Genomic DNA, 21,403 nt, shown 5'->3' with positions numbered 1-21,403 from the left:
GGTAGAAGTAAGTAATCTATCTTACAAGAAGTAAGACAGACACCACCTCTGCCCTTATAGAGTTCCAAGTCTTGGATAAGAGATTCTAAGCAAATGTTTCTGGCAAAAGAATTTAATTACACTTGTGATAAGTGCTATGAAGCCATGGCTCTGGGGACCGTCATTTGCTCGGCCAGCTGGGTTGGTCCTGATGTTCCCCTTGCTTCTCGCCTTGGCTTTGAGGAGAGCCTGAGAGAAGGACAGGACTCTAGCCATGGTCAGAGATGGCCAGTGGCTTTGGCTCCCTGGGCTCAGGTCCGTGGGGTGTTTGGACATCTAGGAGGAAAGAGGAATGACTGGACCTGGGGGTTTATGCTTGGCTGTTACTTGAGTTCTGCTTGATAATGACCTGGGCGGTTGTCAGCCGTCGAACCCTGCCCTTTGCTCAAGCCCCTCACCTGTTAACAAAGTCCCTGCTGAGTGCCAGGGTTTAGTCTTCCCTGTCAACTTCCAAGTATTTCTCTCAGATATTTTGCCAAATGACAAACTAAAGGTAGACTGGAATATGAGTTGACCTTTTCTTTTTCCTCCGCTGCAGTTCTGAGTTTCTTAAAGTGGTTGCCTGAGAAACAGTGATATCCTGCAGGCAGCTGGGCCACTGGGCATGCGCTGTTCCGAGCACCATCCCTGCTGCCTCCTCCTTCTGCCTTTGTTGTTCAGTCTCCACCCAGGCACCCATCCCTCCTCTGTAGAACCCCCAGTGAGCCCGCAGGTCCCTCTTCTCATCTGCACCACCATGCCACCCAGGCTTCCCTCATCTTGGGCTGGTCTTTCTGCTCCCACCTCCCCTCTGTTCTCTTCCTGGGAGGTGGAGTTAGAGCAGCCTTTCTAGAATGCATGTCCCAGAGTCCCTGCTCCTGAAAGCCCGCTCGTGGCTCCCATAGGCCCCAGGATGGAGCCCCAGCTCCTTGGCCTCCTGCCATGCCTCCCACTACATGCCCCCTGCCCTTGTGTGCTGCCTGGCAGAGCCTCCCCGGGTCTCCGGGCGTGTGCGTCTCTGTGCCTTTGCCCCTGACCCCCTCTCTGTGGCCACCCTCCCACTGCTCCATGGATGCAAGACTGCTCTTGCTTCTCTCCCTGTGGTGGGCTATGTTGCCCCACACTCTGAACTGTTGCATGGTCATGAACTTGACCTTCATTCATAACATTTGTTGCTAGGTCATGATTTGTTTAGGTGTCTGCTTCCACAACCAGACCTTCGGCTCCCTGAGTATAGGTGCTCTGTCCTGGTCATCTCAGACTCCCCCACTGTCCAGTACAGAACCCAGTGCAGCGGGGCCGATCATTAAGAACGTCAGTTGAATGAAGGAATGAGTGGATGCACAAAAGGATAGTTGTACCGTCATACTGGGGCACAAATTATATCCCTGGCGGAGAACTGGGTTCACTGGCATGGCGGAATATCACCTCCTTCTCCAGCCAACTCCACTTTGCCTTCCACCTGCGACTCATTAAGCGATATGTAACCTTAATCCTTGAAATTGCCTGGGACGGAGCATGTTTTCACTCAATGGCATGGACATGGGGATTTTATTCCTCTCTTAAATAAATCTCACTCCCCTAGGAAGCTTGGACAGGATGTGGGCAATCGAACTAGGGCTTGAAACTGAACGTTTTGCAAAAGGCCCCTTTCGAAATCTGAAACCCTGTGGCCACTGGCCAGAGCTGAGTCTGGCTTGTGGGGGTCGCGGGGGCCTCCTCTCAAAGAAGGGAAGGGAAGATTGAAAATAAACCTAGGCTGATGGTTTGTGAGACAGAATTCTGAGGTCTGGTTTTGCTTCTCTGACGAAACTTGAGTGAACTTGGCCATCCTCTTTAGCTCTTCTTTTGAGCCTTTGGCCGAAGGCTCCAACCCTCCCAAAGCCAGAAGGGAGCTTGATTTGATCCTGAAATGGATGGGACAAGTGTGCAGGCACTAGGTGGGATGGGAGCTTTGGCCCAGGTTGGGAGGAGAGGGAACTCAGGGCCAGGGCCAGCGATCGTGCAGTCCCGCTCAGAGGGTGGAGTGGCTGGAGGCTGACCTTTCTCCCAGGGAGCAGGCACTGGGTGGACCCTGACACTGGGGAGAATGAAAGGAAAATTATATCATGCCTATTGTGTGCCAGGCAGAGGCAGCAGTTCCCCTTTCATCCGGGGAATGTCCCGGGTGGGTGATGTCAGTTCCTCATTGTGCAAACAAGGAAACTGAGACCCGGGGCCCATCCCATCCACGATCAGGGCCCAGGCAGCTCTGACTCAATGTTCAGTGCTCTCTGCAGGTGTCCGGGCACTTGCCACGCAGAGCAGTGACCAAGGATCACAGATGCAGTGGGCTGGGGAAATGGCAGAAAACAAAGGGTTAGGGTGCCCGGATGCCAGGTTCTCAGTGCTGGTGTCCTCACAACTGGCTGTCCCTATGCCCCTGCTGTCCTCAGTGGGTGGACACTAGATCTGGACTGACCCCTGGGACAGGAGGTTTCGAGATGTCTTATTCTCTTTTGATTTCTTTTGTCTTTTCTCTGCCGGGAAGATACTGGTCTCTGTTCTTGGTTAAGTTCCCGGAACCATCTAAGTTTCGTGCCCCTCAGCTGTAAAAGGGAAGTGCATTGCGTTTGTTTATTCTGTAAAACTCTTGGTGTGTGCCATGGCATGCACTGATGACGAGCACATGTGTGCGGCCCTGCCCCCATGGAGCACATACATGGTCCTTCAGCCGGAGACCGCGCTGGGAGAACTCAGGGGTTCACTCCCGGTCGGAGGTGAGCATCTGCCTCTGCACAAAGGAAGGCATTTCATGAAACCCCAAAGGCCCCGCAGCCCCCGCACGTGGAAGGAGTCACTCTCCTCCATGTGGGGTGAGCCACGCTGGCCTTGTGGCATACACGTGTTCTCTCCACCTGCTTCTCCAGCCTGAAGGGGACCTCAGTGTCCTCTGATGACCTTCTTGAAGAGAGACATTTCCTCCCTGCCTTCATTGGAGCCTTTAGACGGAGCCAATGACAGCCCAGCTCAGGTTGTTTCCCATCTGTGAAATGGGAAGAGGGAGGATGGCGCTAGTCCCTTGCCCTCACCACATTGTCCGCTACAGAGAGGAAAGATGTTTCCATTCTGATCCCCACACACCTCTACCCCATCCTTCCAGGCTCCTGATCCTCATTGTAATTTTGGGGCTATTTGGTGATATTTTCTTTGTCCTTGGATCTGAGGCTTCTACCAGCACGTGTTTTTTCAACATGACAAAGTAAAAGCCCTGGGCCAGGCGGGGTGGCTCATGCCTGTAATCCCAGCAGTTTGGGAGGCCGAGGCAGGTGGATGACAAAGTCAGGAGTTCGAGACCAGCCTGACCAACATGGTGAAACCCCATCTCTACTAAAAATACAAAAAATTAGCTGGGCATGGTGGCACGCGCCTGTAATCCCAGCTACTCAGGAGGCTGAGGCGGGAGAATCGTTTGAACCCAGGAGCTGGAGGTTGCAGTGAGCTGAGATCACGCCATTGTACCCCAGCCCAGGCAACAAGAGCGAGACTCCGTCTCGGGGGGTAAAAAAAATAAGACAGCCCTGCTCCTGCAGCAGGGGCTGAACCCCATCCCTGACAGATGTTTCTGGTATCAGCAGCAGCTGGTGACCCCGGCCAGCCCCCTGCCAGCCGGGGTTGCTGGCAGCCACTCAGAGGGGACAAAGGCCATCCTGGGCACATGTGTCCCTCCTGTGGCCTCCCTTCCTTCAGCTGCCCGCCCCCACCCCCAGCCCCACCCCCACCCCATTGCTGCTGGGCTCCTGGCTTCATTTATTGATGGACTCTCCTGTGGGGTTCTCTGGGGAACCCAAGCCAGAGTTCAGACTTCAGAAAGGGCTGCTTAACTGACTCCCTGTGTCCCGGGGTTCCCCTGTCCTCCTCTGCGACCCTGGTCCCTGGCCCCCTCATTTGCACGCAGCTGTGCTATACATTCCCTTTGCATCACCCCCCACCCCCTGCTCCCTGCAAAACCCCACTGCTCTGCAGGCCACAAATCCAGAGATTTAATGCCCCAGTGAACTGTGGGTGACGTTCCTTGGCTCAGCTGTTTACTCAGCTGGTGGGTGCTCATCAGAGTTGGAGAAGCCATATTGGAGGGGAGGGGTCCCAAAGGCAGCAGCAACCCCTCTAAAGTCATGGAGTTGGGTGCCAAGGGCCACCCGGGGCCCTGTGGTCCCACGCTGCTGCAATAAAGGTCTCCTGGCTTCGCCTCCCAGGCTTCCTCCTTGCCATCCTTTCTCGGGGACTCTGGCTGTGTGGCCTGGGTTTGGATTTGTATTGTGAGGAAGAAGAGACAGAGTGGGGTGTGTGACAAGGGCTGGGGTAAGCAGGAAATCAAGCCTTGCTAGTTGGTTTTCTGGAGTGGAATTGAGCCTTAAGAAAAGAGACTTGTGAGGGCCAGGTGTGGTGGCTCATGCCTATAATCCCAGTGCTTTGGGAGACCCATATGGGAGGACAGCTTGAGGCCAAGAGACCAACCTGGGTAACATAGCAAGACCCCGTCCCTACAAAAAAATAAAAAGATGAGCTGGGTGTGTTGGTGCACACCTGTGGTTCCAGCTACTCAGGAGGCCCTCGGGATGCCCCTCTACCCTGACTTCTAGTATGGCTTTGTGCCACTGTACTCCAGCCTGGGTGACAGAGCAAGGTCCTATCTCTAAAAAAAGAAGAAAGAAAAAAAAATGAGCCTTGTGAGCTGGAAACAAGGGAGGCAGAGGTCCTTCGAGTTCCCCAGCCCAACCCTGCGGGACCCCCAGGGAGCTGTCCCTCCCTCCCTCCCTGCTTCCCTGACACGGGTGGAGTCTGTGCTGCCACACTGGCCACCTTGCTGAAGCCTGCCAGTGCTGCAGGGGGGTGTCACTGGCCTTCCTTACAGAGAAGGAAACTGAGGCTCAGATGAATGCAGACAGCCTAGGCCTGCGCCAAGTCTGGGGTGCATCTCACGTCCGCACACCTGCCTCCAGTACTGCTCACTGCCCCCGGGACACACAGGTAGGGGATTGAAGCAGAAGCTGGCAGCGGCTCTGTCTGCAGAGGCTGGTTGCCTCGTCTCCCATCTGTGCGCTTGGGTCAGGGCCCCTTTCACGAGCAGGCCCCCGTCCGGAGAGCACTGCAGCACATGTTCACTGTTTGCTCAGCAGGATGAAAGAGCTTACCAGACTTTCCTGGCCAAGTTGACCAATTGGTGATTTTTCATAAAGCCCCACAGCAAAGCATCTGGAAAGCTCCTTTCCTGCTCCTGACAGTCACCCCGAACAGCATGTTTCCAAATCCACAGAACATATGGGCTGCAGAGCTGAGAGCCTTGCTCCTGGCCCAGCCAACAGAATGCCGTCTTCTTTCCCTGGCGTGGGCGCAGGGGCCGCTCTCAGCTGCCTTGCCCCCAACCTTAGAGCCTTGCCTTTGGTACCCGCTCGCTTGCCTCCAAATTCCTGCGTCCAAGACCTCAGGGACAGCCCCCGTTGGGTACTCATCTGCTATTAATACCAGCCCATTTCTTTCCCAGCAAGGAGAGCCTGGCTGAGTCAGTCCCTGGGCCAAGATTGGTATGGAAGGAACTCTACTGATATGAGCAAGGCAGTGAATAGGCAAAGCACAGCTCCTGAATCCAGGATCAGGTCATAGCCAGTGGCTATCAGAGCCTCAGATGGAAGAGCCAGCGGGAAGCCCCAGACCCACCTGGCTGTATGGGACATTGACCCAGCACAGGGAGAAGACCCAGGTGGATATAAGTTGTAGTTACTCTTCTAGTTCTGGGTTGGAGGCTGGGCTTATCCATGGGCACTGAATCCTTAAAAAGTTAAATGAAGATGCTAAAATAGAGCCACTTATGGACTCATGTTGACTGGTGTCAGAATAAAGTCTACAATCAGTCCAATTCTGTGTATATCTGAGTTTGAGGACAATGATAGTAATAATAACAATAGCAATAACTTGACTGGTCTAAACCTCAATGCATTGCTCTACTTGGCCAAACCTGTATACCCCCCTTCCCCCAAGTTCCTTTATCTCGATGAATGGCCTCAGTAATCCTGAGACCAAGGTCTGCTGCATATTCTTCCTCCCCTGCACCCTCCAGGAGCAATCCATCACCAAGTCCCATCAGCGCGACACCCTGAATGTCTCTCCTCCACACTTCCTTCCGGTTGCCCCTGCCTGGTGGGGCCTCATCCTCCCTGTCTGGCTCCATTGGATGCCCTCTGCTTGCTTGCCTCGTCTCTGGCTGTATCCTGTGGGTGACATGCATGCATAACCGGCGCCACTTAAACCCCCCGGTGGGCTCCAGGGTGCACCAAGCCATGCCATCCCATTGGCCCCGTGTCCTTTCCTTTTCCTCTCTTGCTCCAGCCTTACTTGTAATTCCTCAGTTCACACCTCCATCATGTCTGTCAGTCTCAAGATCTCCTCGAAACCCCCAGCCCTTCTCCAGACCTGTTCAAGTGCCCCATTCATCACTCCCCGTGTGCAGTTCCGTAGTTGTCCATTTTGCATTGACTTCCCAGTATCTGGAGGCAGGAGCCGGCTCTGACCCAACTTGCCATTCCCAAAGTACCCTCTCAGTGAATGTGGCAGGTCCCCCTGCCTTGTCAATAAGTCATGTGATTGGGCAGGTTGTGTGACTTGTCCCTCTTGTCTCGGAAGGTCGTCCTGCCCAGAGCCTGTGAAGGTGCAGTGGCCTGAGCCAGGCTTCCAAGAGGACAACCGTGATGGGCTCAGCGTGTGCGTTGCTGGGTAAGCTCTGCTTTTCCTGGTTACACTCGGAAATACTTGTGTACCTGTGACTAAGGGCCAAACTCGGACTAGATGATAGGCGATCAAAGATGGGCTTTGTGACAGGCTGGAGTGCCTGCGATGGCCTCAGAGAGGGGCTGGAATGCATGTGCTTCTCACCAAGAACATTAGCAAGCAGAGGCTGGGTCATTTCTAACAGCTGCTTCTCTGAGTGGAGGGAAGGGCTGGCTAGAGAAGTCCCTCATCTCTGGTCCCACCTAAGAGGTGGGAGTCATGTTACTTTGCAGCTGACCAGATGCAAGCTTGAGATGGGGCCCAGGGTAACCTTCACATCCCTGCCTGAAGGCTCTTTTAAAAATTATGTAGCTAATTGCATTCTATTAACTCATTACCGTAATGGAGAGTGCAATAAGCAGGGGTCATGTATGTTTTCCCCATAAAATAACCTAAGCTAATGACTGACATTTATTGCACATAATTTTTAAAAATATTTTTCCCATTAAAAAATAAATATATGTTTATTATACAGAGCTTGAAAAATATTGAAAAGAACAAGTGTAAGAGCAAGACTCTCCCTAGTTCCCCCACTCACAGATCACCATTGCCAACATTTTGGTGGCCAGCCTCAGCCTTTTGTTTTTTTCTATAAATTAGGTGTGTACGTGTCTGTGTGTGCTTAATTGAGTTTATCATTGCCATCTTGTCTTCCATTTCCACTAATTATATATCCTGAACATTTCCCAAGCCATTAAGCAATTTCTTATCTTGTGCTTTTTAATGGTTACATAGGGTTCTAGCAAATGGCTCTATTGTAATTAATTGGTTTGCTTTTATTGAATATTTAGATCCATTTAGAAGTTGAATTGCGCAAATCGGGAAGGACATCTTTGTTTATTCATCGTCATATACGTGTCTGGCTCACTTTCTGCAGTTCATTCTGTGTCAAAAGGTGTGAGCGTTTTATGGCCAAATTGCCCTCTTAAAGCTTGTATCAACTTACATTCTCAGAATTAGTTTGAAAAGTGCCTGTTTCTCTGGGAATTATCAAGGTTGTTCACCTTTGTCAATTTGTCAAAACACAGTATTTCGTTCTTTTCGTTGGCAGTTCTTTTATTACCTGTGATAAAAGACATTTCCCCCTGTCTCTTTTGGTTATCTGTATCTGAATTGCCAGTTCAGGTTTTTTTTTCATTTTTCATTTAGTTTTTACTTTTGTTAAAGTCATGCATATGCATCGTTTTAAGAGTCAGATGGTTGTAGAGCAGCAGGCTTCCAACTCCACCCTAATTTTCTGCTTAACGGAAGCAATAGTTTTTAACTCCTTTAACTGATTCTCTTGACATTTACATCCGAATATCTAAGTAACATTGTTTTTCTCTTCTACTTCTTGATTTTCTTTTTCTTTTTTGAGGCTTAGGCATTATCGTGACTTTACAACTGTAGAAGATGAGGATTTGACTCCTTGGCCTCACCGCCCCCTCCTCCCTTCTTTCTGTGCACCATCCTCAATATATTTAGTACGTAGTTCGGGCTTGATCCAAATTCAGAGTTCACCTTTTTATGAGAGTGTAAGCACTCCTGAAATCTGAGCGTTAGCACTACAATTTACCTTTCCTTCACGACTATTTTTTCTCTTGGAGTTAGTAATTATCTTGTATTTTTTTTTCTCTTTGATTGGTTAGTTTTTTTGTGAGCCTAGCTGATTTATCCCTAGCCTCTCAATATATTCAAACACATTATTTTTAATTTTTTAAAAAATGTGTTTTATACTATCTAGAAATGTCTTCCCAGAGCCTTCTGGCCGGTTTTGTTATGAACTGGGTGATCTTTAGGGTTCTGGATACCATCTTGGAATATCTTTCACATTCTCCTTCTGAGGATTCCTTTGATCCTCTCTCTTTAGCTGGATTTTGTAGATTGCCTACTTTTGTAGATTCCATGTTATCATCCTTTTTGGTTTACTCCTTTGTTTTGCTAGAGTGCATCCTCTAGCAGTTTCTGTAGAAATGCTTAATGGAAGGTAAATTTTTAGAGCTCTTTCACATTTAAAAAGGAAAATATCTAGCCCACACTGACATTGAAAGATTGGCTGAGTATAGAATTCAACGTTGGAAACCTTTTTTTTTTTAATTTTGGCTCAGATTTTGAAAGAACAAATCATTATCTTGTGGCTTTCAGTGTTATTGGTGAGATGTCTTAAGTCTTTGTGATTCCTCATCCCTTCTATGTGAATTTTTTTTCTTCCTTTCTGGAACTTGTAGAACTTTCTTGTTGTCTTCCAATGTTTTAAAATGTCATGTGTTTGTGTATTGATGTACATCTGTGTTTATCCATTTTTCCAGGTTCTTTTAGCCTGAAGACACTTGTCCTTCAGTTCTAGAAACTTGTCTTGAACAACTGGTTGGATCATTTCCTCATACTTGTTTTCTCTTCCTAGCATTTCCTTCTTTTTTTTCTTTCTTTTCTTTTCTTTTTATTTTCTCCCCCCAACCCTTTTTTTTTTTTTTGATGGAGTTTCACTCTGTTGCCCAGGCAGGAGTGTAGTGGTACGATCTTGGCCCACTGCAACCTCTGCCTCCTAGGCTCAAGCAATTCTCCTGCCTCAGCCTCCCAAGTAGCTAGGATTATAGGCGTGTGCCACCACGCCTGGCTAATATGTGTATTTATGGTACAGATGGGGTTTCATCATATTGGTCAGGCTGGTCTTGAACTCCTGACCTCAAGTGATTCACCCACCTTGGCCTCCCAAAGTGCTGGGATTACAGGCATGAACCACCACGCCCAGCCTCTCTTCCTAGCATTACTATTGTTTGTATGTTGGAACTCCTGACTAGTTTTCTAATATTTCCATATTTTTCCTTTGATTTTTAACTTTTATTATTCATGTTCTGTTTCTAAGAAGGATTTCCCTATCTTCATGTTTTAACTTATTTTCATTTCTGCTTTCATATTTCTAATTTTTAATTTTTAAATTATATTCTAAATATTATATAGCATTTTGTTTTATGAGTGCAATTGCTTCTTTAATATCTCTGATAATATTAATAATAGGTCTTTTGAAATTTTTTTCTCCATGCAGAGTAGGCAAGCTTCATTCAGTTTACCACTTTGAACTGGAAATCGTTTACCCATTTTGCTCTATAGGTGTGTTCATTTTTTATTTTGATTTTGTAAGACCTTTTTTAACAAGAATAGTAACTCTTTTTCTGTCATATGTTACCTGGATCCCCCACTTTTTCATTTGCCATTCCATTTTGTTCATAAATTATTTTTTATTTTAAAAATTACTATGTTCTAAAAATTTATCATTAATTTTTCCTTACAATTTCTTCACTTGCATTTTTCTTTTGGCTCAGAAAGCCCTTTCCCAAACTGAACTTTAATTTTTTTTTTTTAGTTCTTTCATGATTTCATCTTTTATATTTGAATCTTTACTTATCAACTTAATTATTGTGAGAAATAACTAATTGTTCCACTTCCACATTTACTACATGCTAGATACTTTTATAGTTTGGGTTCTTGTTCTGGTTTTCTATTATCCATTGGTTTGTCATTGCTTTATTTTAGTTTGTTGTATTATTAAAATGTGTTATTACTCAGTAGCAATAGTCTTCCTTAATTCTTATTTGTCAAGATTTTCTCCGTTAGTCTTATTTGTATGTTCTTTCAGATGAACTGTAGTGATATTGTAAAGTTAAAAACATTCTTTATGGATATTGTGTGGAACTTTATAAAGCTGTCAGTTAATTTAAAGAGAGTTAATATTTTTTGAAACAGGCTTTGCATGATATTTTGCAGCTTTATGTATACATATATATTCATAAGTTGTCAAATTTGATAGATTCACAATTTGTTACTTTTATTTCAGGAAATTAAGTGTGGCTTCTATTGTGAATTTGATCCCCTTTCTTTATATTTTGTAACTGGTTGTTATTGGTATGTAGGGAAGTGTCTATAAATTTATTGTTACTGTTCATCTCACTGAATTCTCTAATTTGTTCTGCAAGTTTCTAGTTGAGTGTTTTGGAATTTCTAGGTAAAGAGTCATTCATGGCTGGGCATGGTGGCTTATGCCTGTAATCCCAGCACTTTGGGAGGCCAAGGTGGGTGGATCACCTGAGGTCAGGGGTTTGAGACCAGCCTGCCCAACATGGTGAAACCCCGTCTCTACCAAAAATACAAAAAAATTAGCTGGGCGTGGTGGCGGGTGCCTGTAATCCCAGCTACTCTGGAGGCTGAGGCAGGAGAATCGCTTGAACCCGGGAGGCGGAGGTTGCAGTGAGCCAAGATCGTGCCACTGGACTCCAGCCTGGGCGACAAGAGCAAAACTCCGTCTCAAAAAAAAAAAAAAAAAAAAAAAAAGAATGATTCATATCTATATATAATGCAATTTTTGTCTGTCATTTTATCTCATCTATTTCTTTTCCTTTGGCTAGATCTTCTAAAACATTGTATTATTGATAACAGAAATCTTGTCTTGTTTCTGGTTTACTTTTAAGTATGGTTGCAAATCATTTTTTAGTTGAGATTTTTTTAAATAAATGAAGTATTTATACCTAGTTTACATAAGACTTTAAAATCAGGATTGGAGTTAGAATTTTATGAAATGTTTTTTTGATATCTGTAGATACCATGTTGTGTTTCTTTGTTGATCTGTTGATACAATAAACTGTTTCGTAACTTTGAAACATTTTTGGATTGAATTCTACTTGATTATGGTGTATTGTTGTTTTAATATACTACAAGATTTGCTAGGCTAATATTTCATTTAGAATTTTCCAAATCTATTTTTTTGTTGAATTTGAGTGTCAAAGTTATGCTGACTTTGTAAAATAAATTAGGCAACATTCCCTCTTTTTCTGTGTTCTGTACCATATATGCATTATTTGAATGATTTAGTCCAGGAAAGCTTGAAAGAACTCACCTATGTGACTAGCCTGGGATAAGTCTTTGGCAACGTCTCTTATTTCTTCTGTATTTATTGGATTCTTTAGGTTTTCTACATCTTTAGAATTTTTGCTTCTTTTTCTAATATAGCTCAGTGTTTAAATGTGCAGGCACTGGAATCAGACAAATTGAGTTTAAGATTTTGGCCCTCTCATTTTCCATGTGATGGGGACACTGTGTCACTTCCCTAGTTCTTAGTTTCCTCATTTGTTAAATGGTTAAAACGAAAGCCTCCGAGGGCCCTAACAGGACGGGTGTGAGGATTAAGAGATATAGTTACCTTGCACTGGTTCTTGCACATAATGAGTGCTCACTAATGTTTTTAGATATTATTTATCCTAGAAAATAATAGATTTTTATGAGATTTAAACATTTATTCACATAGGATTATAGTATTTTTATACTAGAATTTTAATGTATTTCTATGATTACATCACTTCTGTCATTCTTAATTTTGTATATGCATATTTTATCACTTTTTTATTAGATGACCTGGAAGAATATCTGTTTTAGAGGTTTTTCAAAGAATCTGTTCTTGGGATAACTTGTCAGTTCAACTGGTTTTTGTGTGCCTGTGTTCAAATTAAATAATATCTGTCTTTATTGATTTCTTTCTTCTGCTTTCTTTGTTTTATGGATTTGTCCATATATGCCCTATTGTTATTCTTCTTTAATAATGAAAATATTTCACGGTATGAACTTGCTTCTGTTTGCAATTTTGACTGCATTTTCATATGGCTTAATATGTAGTCTTCAGTACCTTAAAATATTTGTTATAAGGCTTCTTATTTCTTCTTGTTATTAGAAGAAATAATTATCTGAGTTAAATTTGCAAAAGTAGAGCTGATTTTAAAAAATTAATTTCTAATTTTTTAAAGTTATAAGTTGTTTATACTTTTAATTCAATTGTGGTTATCTTTTATTGTGGCTTGAGAATGTGGACACAAATTCTACTTTGGGGGAATTTATTGATGTCTTTTTTCTGCATAATATAATTGATTTTGTAAATGTTTTTTGTGGGCATTTAAAACTAAGATGTACTCCTTGTTTATAAGGTATGGATTTTGATGTAAAGACATTTAGTTTTATTAGCTTTTTAGTCTTTATTTGGATTTTCTTAGCAAAGAATTACGTAATGTATAAGCAACCGTATTTTGAATCTCAATCTAAGAGTTTACTGGACGTATCTGGCTTTTGTTTGTTTCATTACATTGCTTGGAACTTTTTGGACGGTGACCTAATGTTGATGAGGTGGGCTTCTTTCCCGTTTTTCTCATGTTCTGTTAAGTTTGTTGTTGCTTCTAGATTTGGGGTATGCTTATCATTGACTTCCTAGCTATTTGACATTTTTAGGACTGAAAGAGTTTTGGAAACGATGTTTCTATTTTCCTTGTTTGGGTGCTATTTTACTTCTAATGCAAATGTTCATGAGTGCCATGTCACTGTTGTGGATTATACCTTCCCTCTCTGAGAGGTGTTTAATGACCTGAAATCACAGAAGCACATCTGTTTTCTTTTAATTTGTGTTCCTGAGCTAGGTAGCCTCACTTGCTCATGTAATTGTTTCTGGAAGCCTGTAATGAAGGCAAAGTGTTGTTTGAAAGTTGAGCTGGAGACTTGCATGTTCCAAAGAATTTTGCTCCTCGAGAGCTCAATCTTCCAGGCAATTTCTAACATTCCATGGATGTTCTTTAGTTTTGTTCTTTTCAAACACGCAGTCAACTGCCTTAAATCCAATTATTGAGGCCAAAGACGGGCCATGTTGGGTCCGCCTAACAATGCCCATGTTTATACTAATTTCTGAAGCATATAGGAGATCTGTGCTCTTACCACAGGTGTCAGCAACTTTGTTTTTCCATTTTCCACTTATTTATACAACAGTGGAGCAAAATGTAGTTGAATACTGGTTTTCAAAGGCAGCCAAACCCTTTATTCAGACCAAATATTACCCAGAAGGCCAGTAAGTAAAATAGATCAAGTCAGGTCTGCCTTGTTTGGGGCTGTGCAGTGACCCCAAGTTGTTGGTGCTGGGCACCCTCCTTAAAATGCTATAGGGGACCCCAAATGCCCCTGAGATTACCCTTTGAAAGCCTCTGCAAAGAAATATTTAAATAATTGCACAAGCAAACTGAAAAAAAAATGGCTATGTATGCAAAACTGGGGGTGCCTTTGACTGCTTGCTGGCAGTCAGCTGCTGTGTCTGCATTCCGTGGCTTGGGGGATGTCCGTGCATGATTGTGTGGGCTACCTGGGATTCCAGTGCATGGAAATTGAGGCCATCCTGTTTATCCCTGCCATCCCTCGGCTTTGGATTTTCTTGAGTTAATTTATTTAAATTGTGTTCCAAATAGACAACATATAGTTTCAGTTGGAGTCTTTTGACCCAAACTGAGCATTCTGTTTGGAAAGAACGTGTAACCCATTTACGTTTGGTCCCTTAATTGTCATGTTTGCGCTTTAAACAAAAATTGTACTTAATGCTTGTTTTATTTTTTTCATCCTTTCTTCCCTGCTATCTTCTGTTATATCACAGAGACTACATTTTTTTTTTTAATTTTAATTTTCTCTGTGATTTGGAAAGTACATAACCAGTTTCTATGTCTGTTGGTGCTTACATTTCAGTTTCTGAAAAACTACGCTTACATCTATTATTTCTCTATGGTAACAAATGAAATAGTGTTCTCTGACTTTGCCCTGTGTGGAATAATTAAGTTTCATATTCATCTGCTTCCTCCCTTTCCTCCCACTGTTACACCCTCCCAAACGCTAAGGAAGGTGTCGGTGAGTTTTATCCCTGCCTCCCCTACTAACCATCCCCCTGGTCCTGTGCCTTGTGCTTTGGGGGGCACAAATGGCCTCTCTCTGCCTCTGTGGTCTGCCCTCCCCCTTGCAGTAGGTGAGGCTGCTTACTGTTTCTGGACCATAGATCGTGTAGACCTCAAATCCTACTACTTCATGCACTTCTGAATTCACCGATCAGCGTTGTGTGGGTTGAGTATCTGTTTTTCCCTTATCCAGCCTGTGAGCCCCTGGAAGGCAGAAGCACTGAGTCAGCCTCAGCCTCTGCACAGGGCAAATGCTAGAAAATGCATCAATGGTTGAGTATCCAAGAGAGTACCTGGGCGAGCCAGTGAGAGGATGCGTAGCTGAGGAGTGGATGACTCTGTGAAGGAGTGGGTTCTTCAGGGAGAAGAGTGTGTGCAGGAGTGGGTGAGTCTGTGCACCTTTGCAAGAATGGATGGGTGAGGGAGTGGAGCAGTGACTGGGGTCTGGGGAATGAGAAGGGTTGCCAGCCATCTGCGGTCAGCAGGAGCTTCCAGGCCCAAGTTTGGTGTGTTGGGAGGCTGGGTGAGAAGGTGGGTCCACTCACCTCTCTAGATACCCAAGAGGCTAGTGGGGACCCAGGCCACTTTCTCCAGGAGGACATGGATGCTTTTCGCATCTCTCTCTTGTACTCCTTCCTTCCTCACCATGCTGTGGCATGCACGGCCTGTGCTGGGAGCTAGGGGTACAAAGCTGAGGCCAGTACAGCCCTTTCCTGCCCCAGGGGAGTTCCCATACCAAGGGAGGACCTGAGTGAGTTCCCCCCACACTGGAGCCCCCGCTTGGCTCTTCTCGTGTTCTAGTCCCTTTATGTTTACAGACCTCAAGAATCCACCTTAGCTCCCCTCACCTAGCTGCCATCTGCTTGGTGGCTTCTCTGTATCTCACTTCTTTGTGGCTTCCAACCCTACCGCTCCACCCAGAGAGCTAGGTACAGATCATCAGGGGCCTCCACCAACTGCCAACTCAGAATCTCCACTAGGATTTCTTGGTGGCACTTCAACCTCAGCACACTTAAAATTAAGTGTGCCCCACCAGCACTTGGTCCACATCTAGTGATCCCCAGCCCCGAGAGTGGTCCCACTCTCAGCCAGCTCCCGGGCCAGACACCTGCAAGGACATCCGATGTTTTCTCATGGCCCACCATGCCTTGTCCACATCTGGGCTGTTGCCAAGTCTCTTGTGCTCTTCTTCCTAAATATTTGGAAACATGGCCGCTTTCCTGTCTCCATGACTCCTACCATCCTCTCTTTGGGGTCCTGTACTCTTTCTTCCTGCTCCTACTCGCAGCAACACCAGCCAGAGATTTCATATCAGCCAGAGAAATCTTGTAAAAATAGGAAGCTCGCTATGTCCTTTATCAGCTAATAACGGCTTCCCCTTAGCCTGAGGAGAAGTTTGGAATTTTACCTTTGTTTTAAGGTCCTGAATGATCTGGCCCCATCCAACTCCTCAGACTCATTTCTGGCATGTTTCTGGCTCCCCGGGCTCAATTCACATGGATACTCATCCAGACCACGCCCCATCCAGACCACACCCTATCCAGACCACACCCTATCCAGACCACACCCCATCCAGACCATGCCCATCCATTCCACGCCCCATCCAGACCACATCCTATCCGGACCACACCCCATCCAGACCACACCCCATCCAGTCCACACCCCATCCAGACCACGCCCCATCCAGTACACGCCTCATCCAGATCACACCCCATCTAGACCACACCCCATCCAGTACACACCACATCCAGACCACACCCCATTTAGACCACACCCCATCCAGTACCCATCCCATCCAGATCACACCCCATCTAGACCACACCCCATCTAGACCACACTCCATCCAGTCCATGCCCCATCCGACCACACCCCATCCAGTCCACACTGCATCCAGACCTCACTCCATCTGGTCCACATCCCACCCAGACCACACTCCATCCAGTCCACACCCCATCCAGTCCACACCCCATCCAGTACACAACCCATCCAGACCACTACTCCATCCAGACCTCACTCCATCCAGTCCCCATCCCACCCAGACTACACTCCATCCAGTCCACATCCCATCCAGTATACAACCCATCCAGACCACTACTCCATCCAGTCCACGCTCCATCCAGTCCCCATCCCACCTAGACCACACTCCATCCAGTCCACACCCCATCCAGTACACACCCCATCCAGACCACTACTCCATCCAGTCCACAATCCATCCTGTCTACACTCCATCCAGTCCACACCCTGTCTAGTACACACCCCATGCAGTCCATACCCCATCCAGTCCACACTCCATCCAGTCCACACTGCATCTAGACCTCACTCCAGCCAGTCCACACCCCATCCAGACCACTATTCCATCCAGTACATGCTCCATCCAGTCCACGTTGCATCCAGACCACTCTTCCATCCAGTACATACTTCATCCAGTCCACACCCCATCCAGACCACTACTCCATCCAATCTGTGCTCAGTCCAGGCCAAATCCCATCCAGACCACACCCCATCCAGTCCACTACTCCATCGAGTCCATATCCCATCCAGACCACTACTCCATCCAGACTGCACTGCATCCAGTCCACACCCCATGTAGTTCACACTCCCCCAAGTCAACACCCCAGCCAGTCCATGCTCCATCCAGTCCATGCCCCACACAGACCACGCTCCATCCAATCCACGTCCCACCTCGACCACTACCCCATCCAGTTCATACTCCATCCAGTCCACTCACCACTCTGACCATGTTCATCTGACCCATGCTGCATCTGGTCCATGCTCCATCTGGTCCTCTGCTTTTACCCTACAGTGTCCACTCTTGTCCTCTCTCTATTGGCTTAGTCCCCTCATCCTTCATCTTCGAATCTAAACTTCCGAGAAGTTTTCCCTGATTGTCGAGAACCTCTTGTTAAATGCTGTCAGCTCCTTCACAACACTTTAGCCTCCTCAAATTTTGAAACCAATTCTCTGCAATCACTATTTTAATGTTGGTTTCCCCCACAATGCTGGAAGCTACAGGAAGGCAGAGACTGTGTCTGATTTACTGTCTAGCTGCAGCACCTCACAGATGTTCAGTAAATATAAATTTATTTCTATGAGTGACCACATGGAAAATGTGAGTGGGCTGCAGTACAGGTGCAGGCAGGGTCGGGGCTCATGCACCTGAGGCAGAGTCGGGGCTTATGGAGGAACTGCCATTTGCTTGGGCTTGAGAGAGATGTAAGCAGACATTGGCTGTGGGTGGAGGAGTAGTGCCAGCAAAGGCATGTGGACAGTGCCCGGGGTGTGGACGGTAATCTGTTAGACTGGACTAGCTCATGTGTGGAGGGAGCAGGGGAGGATGGTGCCTTGAATGACTTCCTAAGGAGTTAGGACTTCCAACAACTGGGTTGCAGGACCCAGTCTACACTGGGGTTCAGGACTTTAGAGGACAACCGTGCCCTCCTGCAGGGCTGCTGAGGGGTCTGCCCTTGTCCTTTCCCTGGAGGCTAACCAATCATTGCTTTGCATCCCATTCACATGGGATAGTTGTGCCATGAAAGGGGATGGAGAAAATTAAGGAAGACCTCCTGAAGGAGGTGGAGAGGTTGATGAGGAGGTGGAGGAACACAGTGCCCACTCAGCTCTGTGGTTTGAGTCTCCAAAGGTGGTCTAGAGCATGGTGAGGACCATCAGAACTTGGGTGAGCTTGGGAAGTTGTTACCTAGAGGTTGAGGGACCCCCTTTCATATGAGGAACTGTGCCCTTAGAGTGTCCCGTTTGCCATGCAGAACAAAACAGTGCCCTTTATCTCGATGAAGAGATAGTTGACCACATGATGGCCAAAGCATGGTCAATAGTGTACACTTTGCCTTGTCGCAATCTTTCCGAGTTGACATGGCCTTCCTGGAGGAATTACCACTTAGGGTAGAGGCATCCCTTCCCCCGTCAATGCCGCTGCCTCACATTGGAGGAGGGGTTGTTTATGTTCACCATGTGCCTGCTTCCAATGCCAAGTCAGGCCTCAGAAAGCTTTCTGGAAGTGACGCCAACTTCAGGGGCAAGGCCCTGGTTCTGGGGTCAGCACCATTCCGTGGTTCCTGAAGAGATGGTAGACTATGGAACGTAGGCGTTATGATTTTTGACCTATGTAACATGGTCCACTAACTCTCAGTATCCAATCCATCCTCGGAGGGCTTCCTGGAGGTGTTGCCAGCTTCAGGGAAGAGAACACTGGGTTTAGCTTCAGCACTGCTCCACGGCCATTTCTGTGGTTCATGGTTGATGTCTGACTTGTGCAACAAGGCCTGGCTCTTCTGGGCACTAAATACACTCTCTGGGGAGTTTTCTGGAAGTGATGCAACTTGGGTCCAAGACACCGGTTCCAGCCTCAGCCGTGGTTCTGGAAGAGATGGTTTGCCATGTGGCCTATGCGAAAGGAGGGATTTGTGTGACATGGGCTGCCACTTCCCAGTAGCCTGCCAGCTTGGGAGGGCTTCGTGGAGCCAGTACTACCTTCAGGGGGACCCACCAGTTCATCCTTCATTCCGCTGTGTGGCATTGAAGAGTTGCTTTCCTGTGTTGAAGTTTTCTGTTTATACTAATGTCCACCTCTGATCAATCTTACATTCAGTCTCAGAGGGTTTTCCGAAGGCAGTGCCAAGTCTGGGAATGAGACAGTGGTTCTGTCCTTAGGGAGGTGGTTGACCAAAACAACTCCTGCTTTGTTCATGAAGATGGCATGGTGCTCATCCAACCTAAGAGGACCTCCTGGAAATGCCTTTGGTATTGAGGCAGATATGGCCTTACAGCACTGTTTTTTTTGTTTTTTGTTTTTTTTAAATGCCCAAGACTAGAGCTCACTAATAGGTAAGATCTGGGCTTCAGTTGCCCAGTACTGTTTCTTGGCCTGGTCAGTGTAACTAGACGGATGTTCTTTGGTTGCACATGGGCCATTTTGCATTTCTGATTTTCTCCCCACTCCCCCAACCAGCTCTGTTAGCCATGTGGCATGTCCTCCCTCCCACCTACCCACTCCTTCAGACCCAGCACAGTGTGTCTGGCACATAGTGGGCACTTAATCGGTATTTATGGAGTGATGAAATCCATGTCATCATCCACTTCTTCTCAGTGGAACTTTCAGCCTTGGAGGGCTTCCTGGAGGAGTTGCCAGTTTTGGGGATGAGCCACTGCTTCGAGCATCCATGTCAACCCCTGACCATGAAGACGAGACTCCTGGCCTGTGTGTGCTTGTGGCATGATGCATGTGCTGTGCTCAACCTCCCTTCTGGTTCCACCCAGCTCAAGGCCTTGGAGGGGTTTCTGGATGTGTCCTGAGCCTTTGTCCTCGGCGTCTCTGTGTGGTACTTGGAGAGATAGTAGACCGTATAGCGTACGCTTTATCTGTGACGTATGTAACACGGTCCACTAACCCTCAGTATCAAATCCATCCCCGAGGCTCCTGGAAACAACGCTGTCTTCGGGGAGGAACCATTGGACCCACCACCACTTCTCCATGATACCCGAAGAGATGGTTTTCTGTATGGCATGTGTTTTTCTGCATGATGCAAAATGGCATAATCTCGCTCCTCTTAAATCAAGTTCTGCCTCGGGAAATCGCTCCATCCCTGGGGAGGAGACCTTGATTCTTTCCGGAATCAGTGCCATTCCATGGCGTTCAATGACGTGGTTGACTACGCAACACTTATTCAGTAGACTCCGTGACCTGCTTCTTCTCAGCTTCAAATGCAGCCTAGAAGAGGCACCCTCGGGCAGCTTCGTGGATTTGAGCCTTCTTCCAGCCACAACCACCATCGTGCGGTACTTGAAGAAATGGTTTACCGTCCCACATACATTTTCAATATGTATGTGGGACGGTAAACCGCTTCTTGGTATCCAGCCCAGCCATCCAAACCTCCGTGAAGAGAGCCTGCAGTTAGAGGAGAGCCACGGGTCTCGGCATCCTCGCCATGCCATGGTGCTTGGCGGAATGGTAGACTCTTAGATGTGTGCTTTCTCTGTCAATGCTTGTGACGTGGTCTTCTTCTCAGTGCCAAACACAGCCTCCAGTGGCTTCATCAGGACAAGGATGACCTCCAGGAAGGTGTCCTGCTGCTCATGTTGGCACATCCCTCTGGAGTAATTGAAGAAACGGTGGCAGGTGCCACTAATGTTCATGAAGGAGGGATGTGAAACAGGCCACCTCTCATCCTCAAAGCTCTCCTCAGATGACTTCAGGACAGTACGCCCATGTAGGAGCAGATATGGGTCCAGGAGACGATGCCACTCCAGGTACTTGAAGACGCACTGACTCATTTTTGTCTTTGCTGATGCGTGTACAGTCTATCTTTTTTCCATCTCAAGTCTAGCCATCTCGGGGGAAGATGCCCCAGCTCTGGACTCAGCCCTGATCCTCATGAAGATCTGATCGACCCATTGTGTATGTTTACAGAGGAAGTACCTCCGTGGCCCACTTCTTCCCTATCTCCAGTCCAGAACCCTTGCTTGGAGAACTTGCTGAAGAAGCTGCCAGCCTCGGGGACAGAGCACTGGTTCTGGCCTCTTCACTGACCTCACGGTACCTGAAAAGGGTTCAGCCACACTGCATGTCTTTTCCCCATGACGTATGTAACATGGTCTACTTCTTTTCGAGTATCCCTTTCAGCCTGGAAAGTCTCCAAGGAGGTTATGTTAAGCTCAGGAGACGAGGCACCAGTTCTGGTACCAGTACTGCCTCGGGGTACTTAGCAGAAGTTGGCCATGCTTCATATGTTTTACTTACAACGCATGTTACTTGGTCCACCTTCCTATAACAGCGTGCACCTTGGGGGGCTTTCTGTAGGCAGTAACAAGTGTCAGGCGTAGCACTAGTTCCAGCGTCATCTCCATTC

The 21,403-nt window shown here is 46.8% G+C and overlaps 1 protein-coding gene across 50 annotated transcripts in view; it reads left to right on the top strand.

Moving 5' to 3' along the window:
• LOC105467408 (uncharacterized) overlaps positions 1-21,403 on the top strand; it is a 153,689-nt gene that overhangs the window by 114,027 nt on the left and 18,259 nt on the right. For 46 of the 50 annotated variants that reach the window (XR_011625520.1, XR_011625516.1, XR_011625506.1 and 43 more), the window contains one exon: positions 6,679-21,403. This exon is cut by the window's right edge and continues 18,259 nt beyond it. Coding sequence is in view for 2 of the 50 variants with exons in the window: in XM_071099586.1 (XP_070955687.1) it covers positions 6,679-6,768 (90 nt within the window). In the remaining 48 variants the exon portion in view is untranslated. The remainder of the gene's footprint in view (positions 1-6,678) is intronic. The other 4 variants (XR_011625512.1, XR_011625508.1, XM_071099586.1 and 1 more) reach the window with 2 other exon arrangements.

The sequence above is a fragment of the Macaca nemestrina genome, chromosome 7 (assembly GCF_043159975.1).
Source record: "Macaca nemestrina isolate mMacNem1 chromosome 7, mMacNem.hap1, whole genome shotgun sequence".
Lineage (NCBI taxonomy): Eukaryota > Metazoa > Chordata > Mammalia > Primates > Cercopithecidae > Macaca > Macaca nemestrina.
Note: the sequence above shows the minus strand (reverse complement) of the source record. Positions and strands in the feature narration are given on the sequence as shown.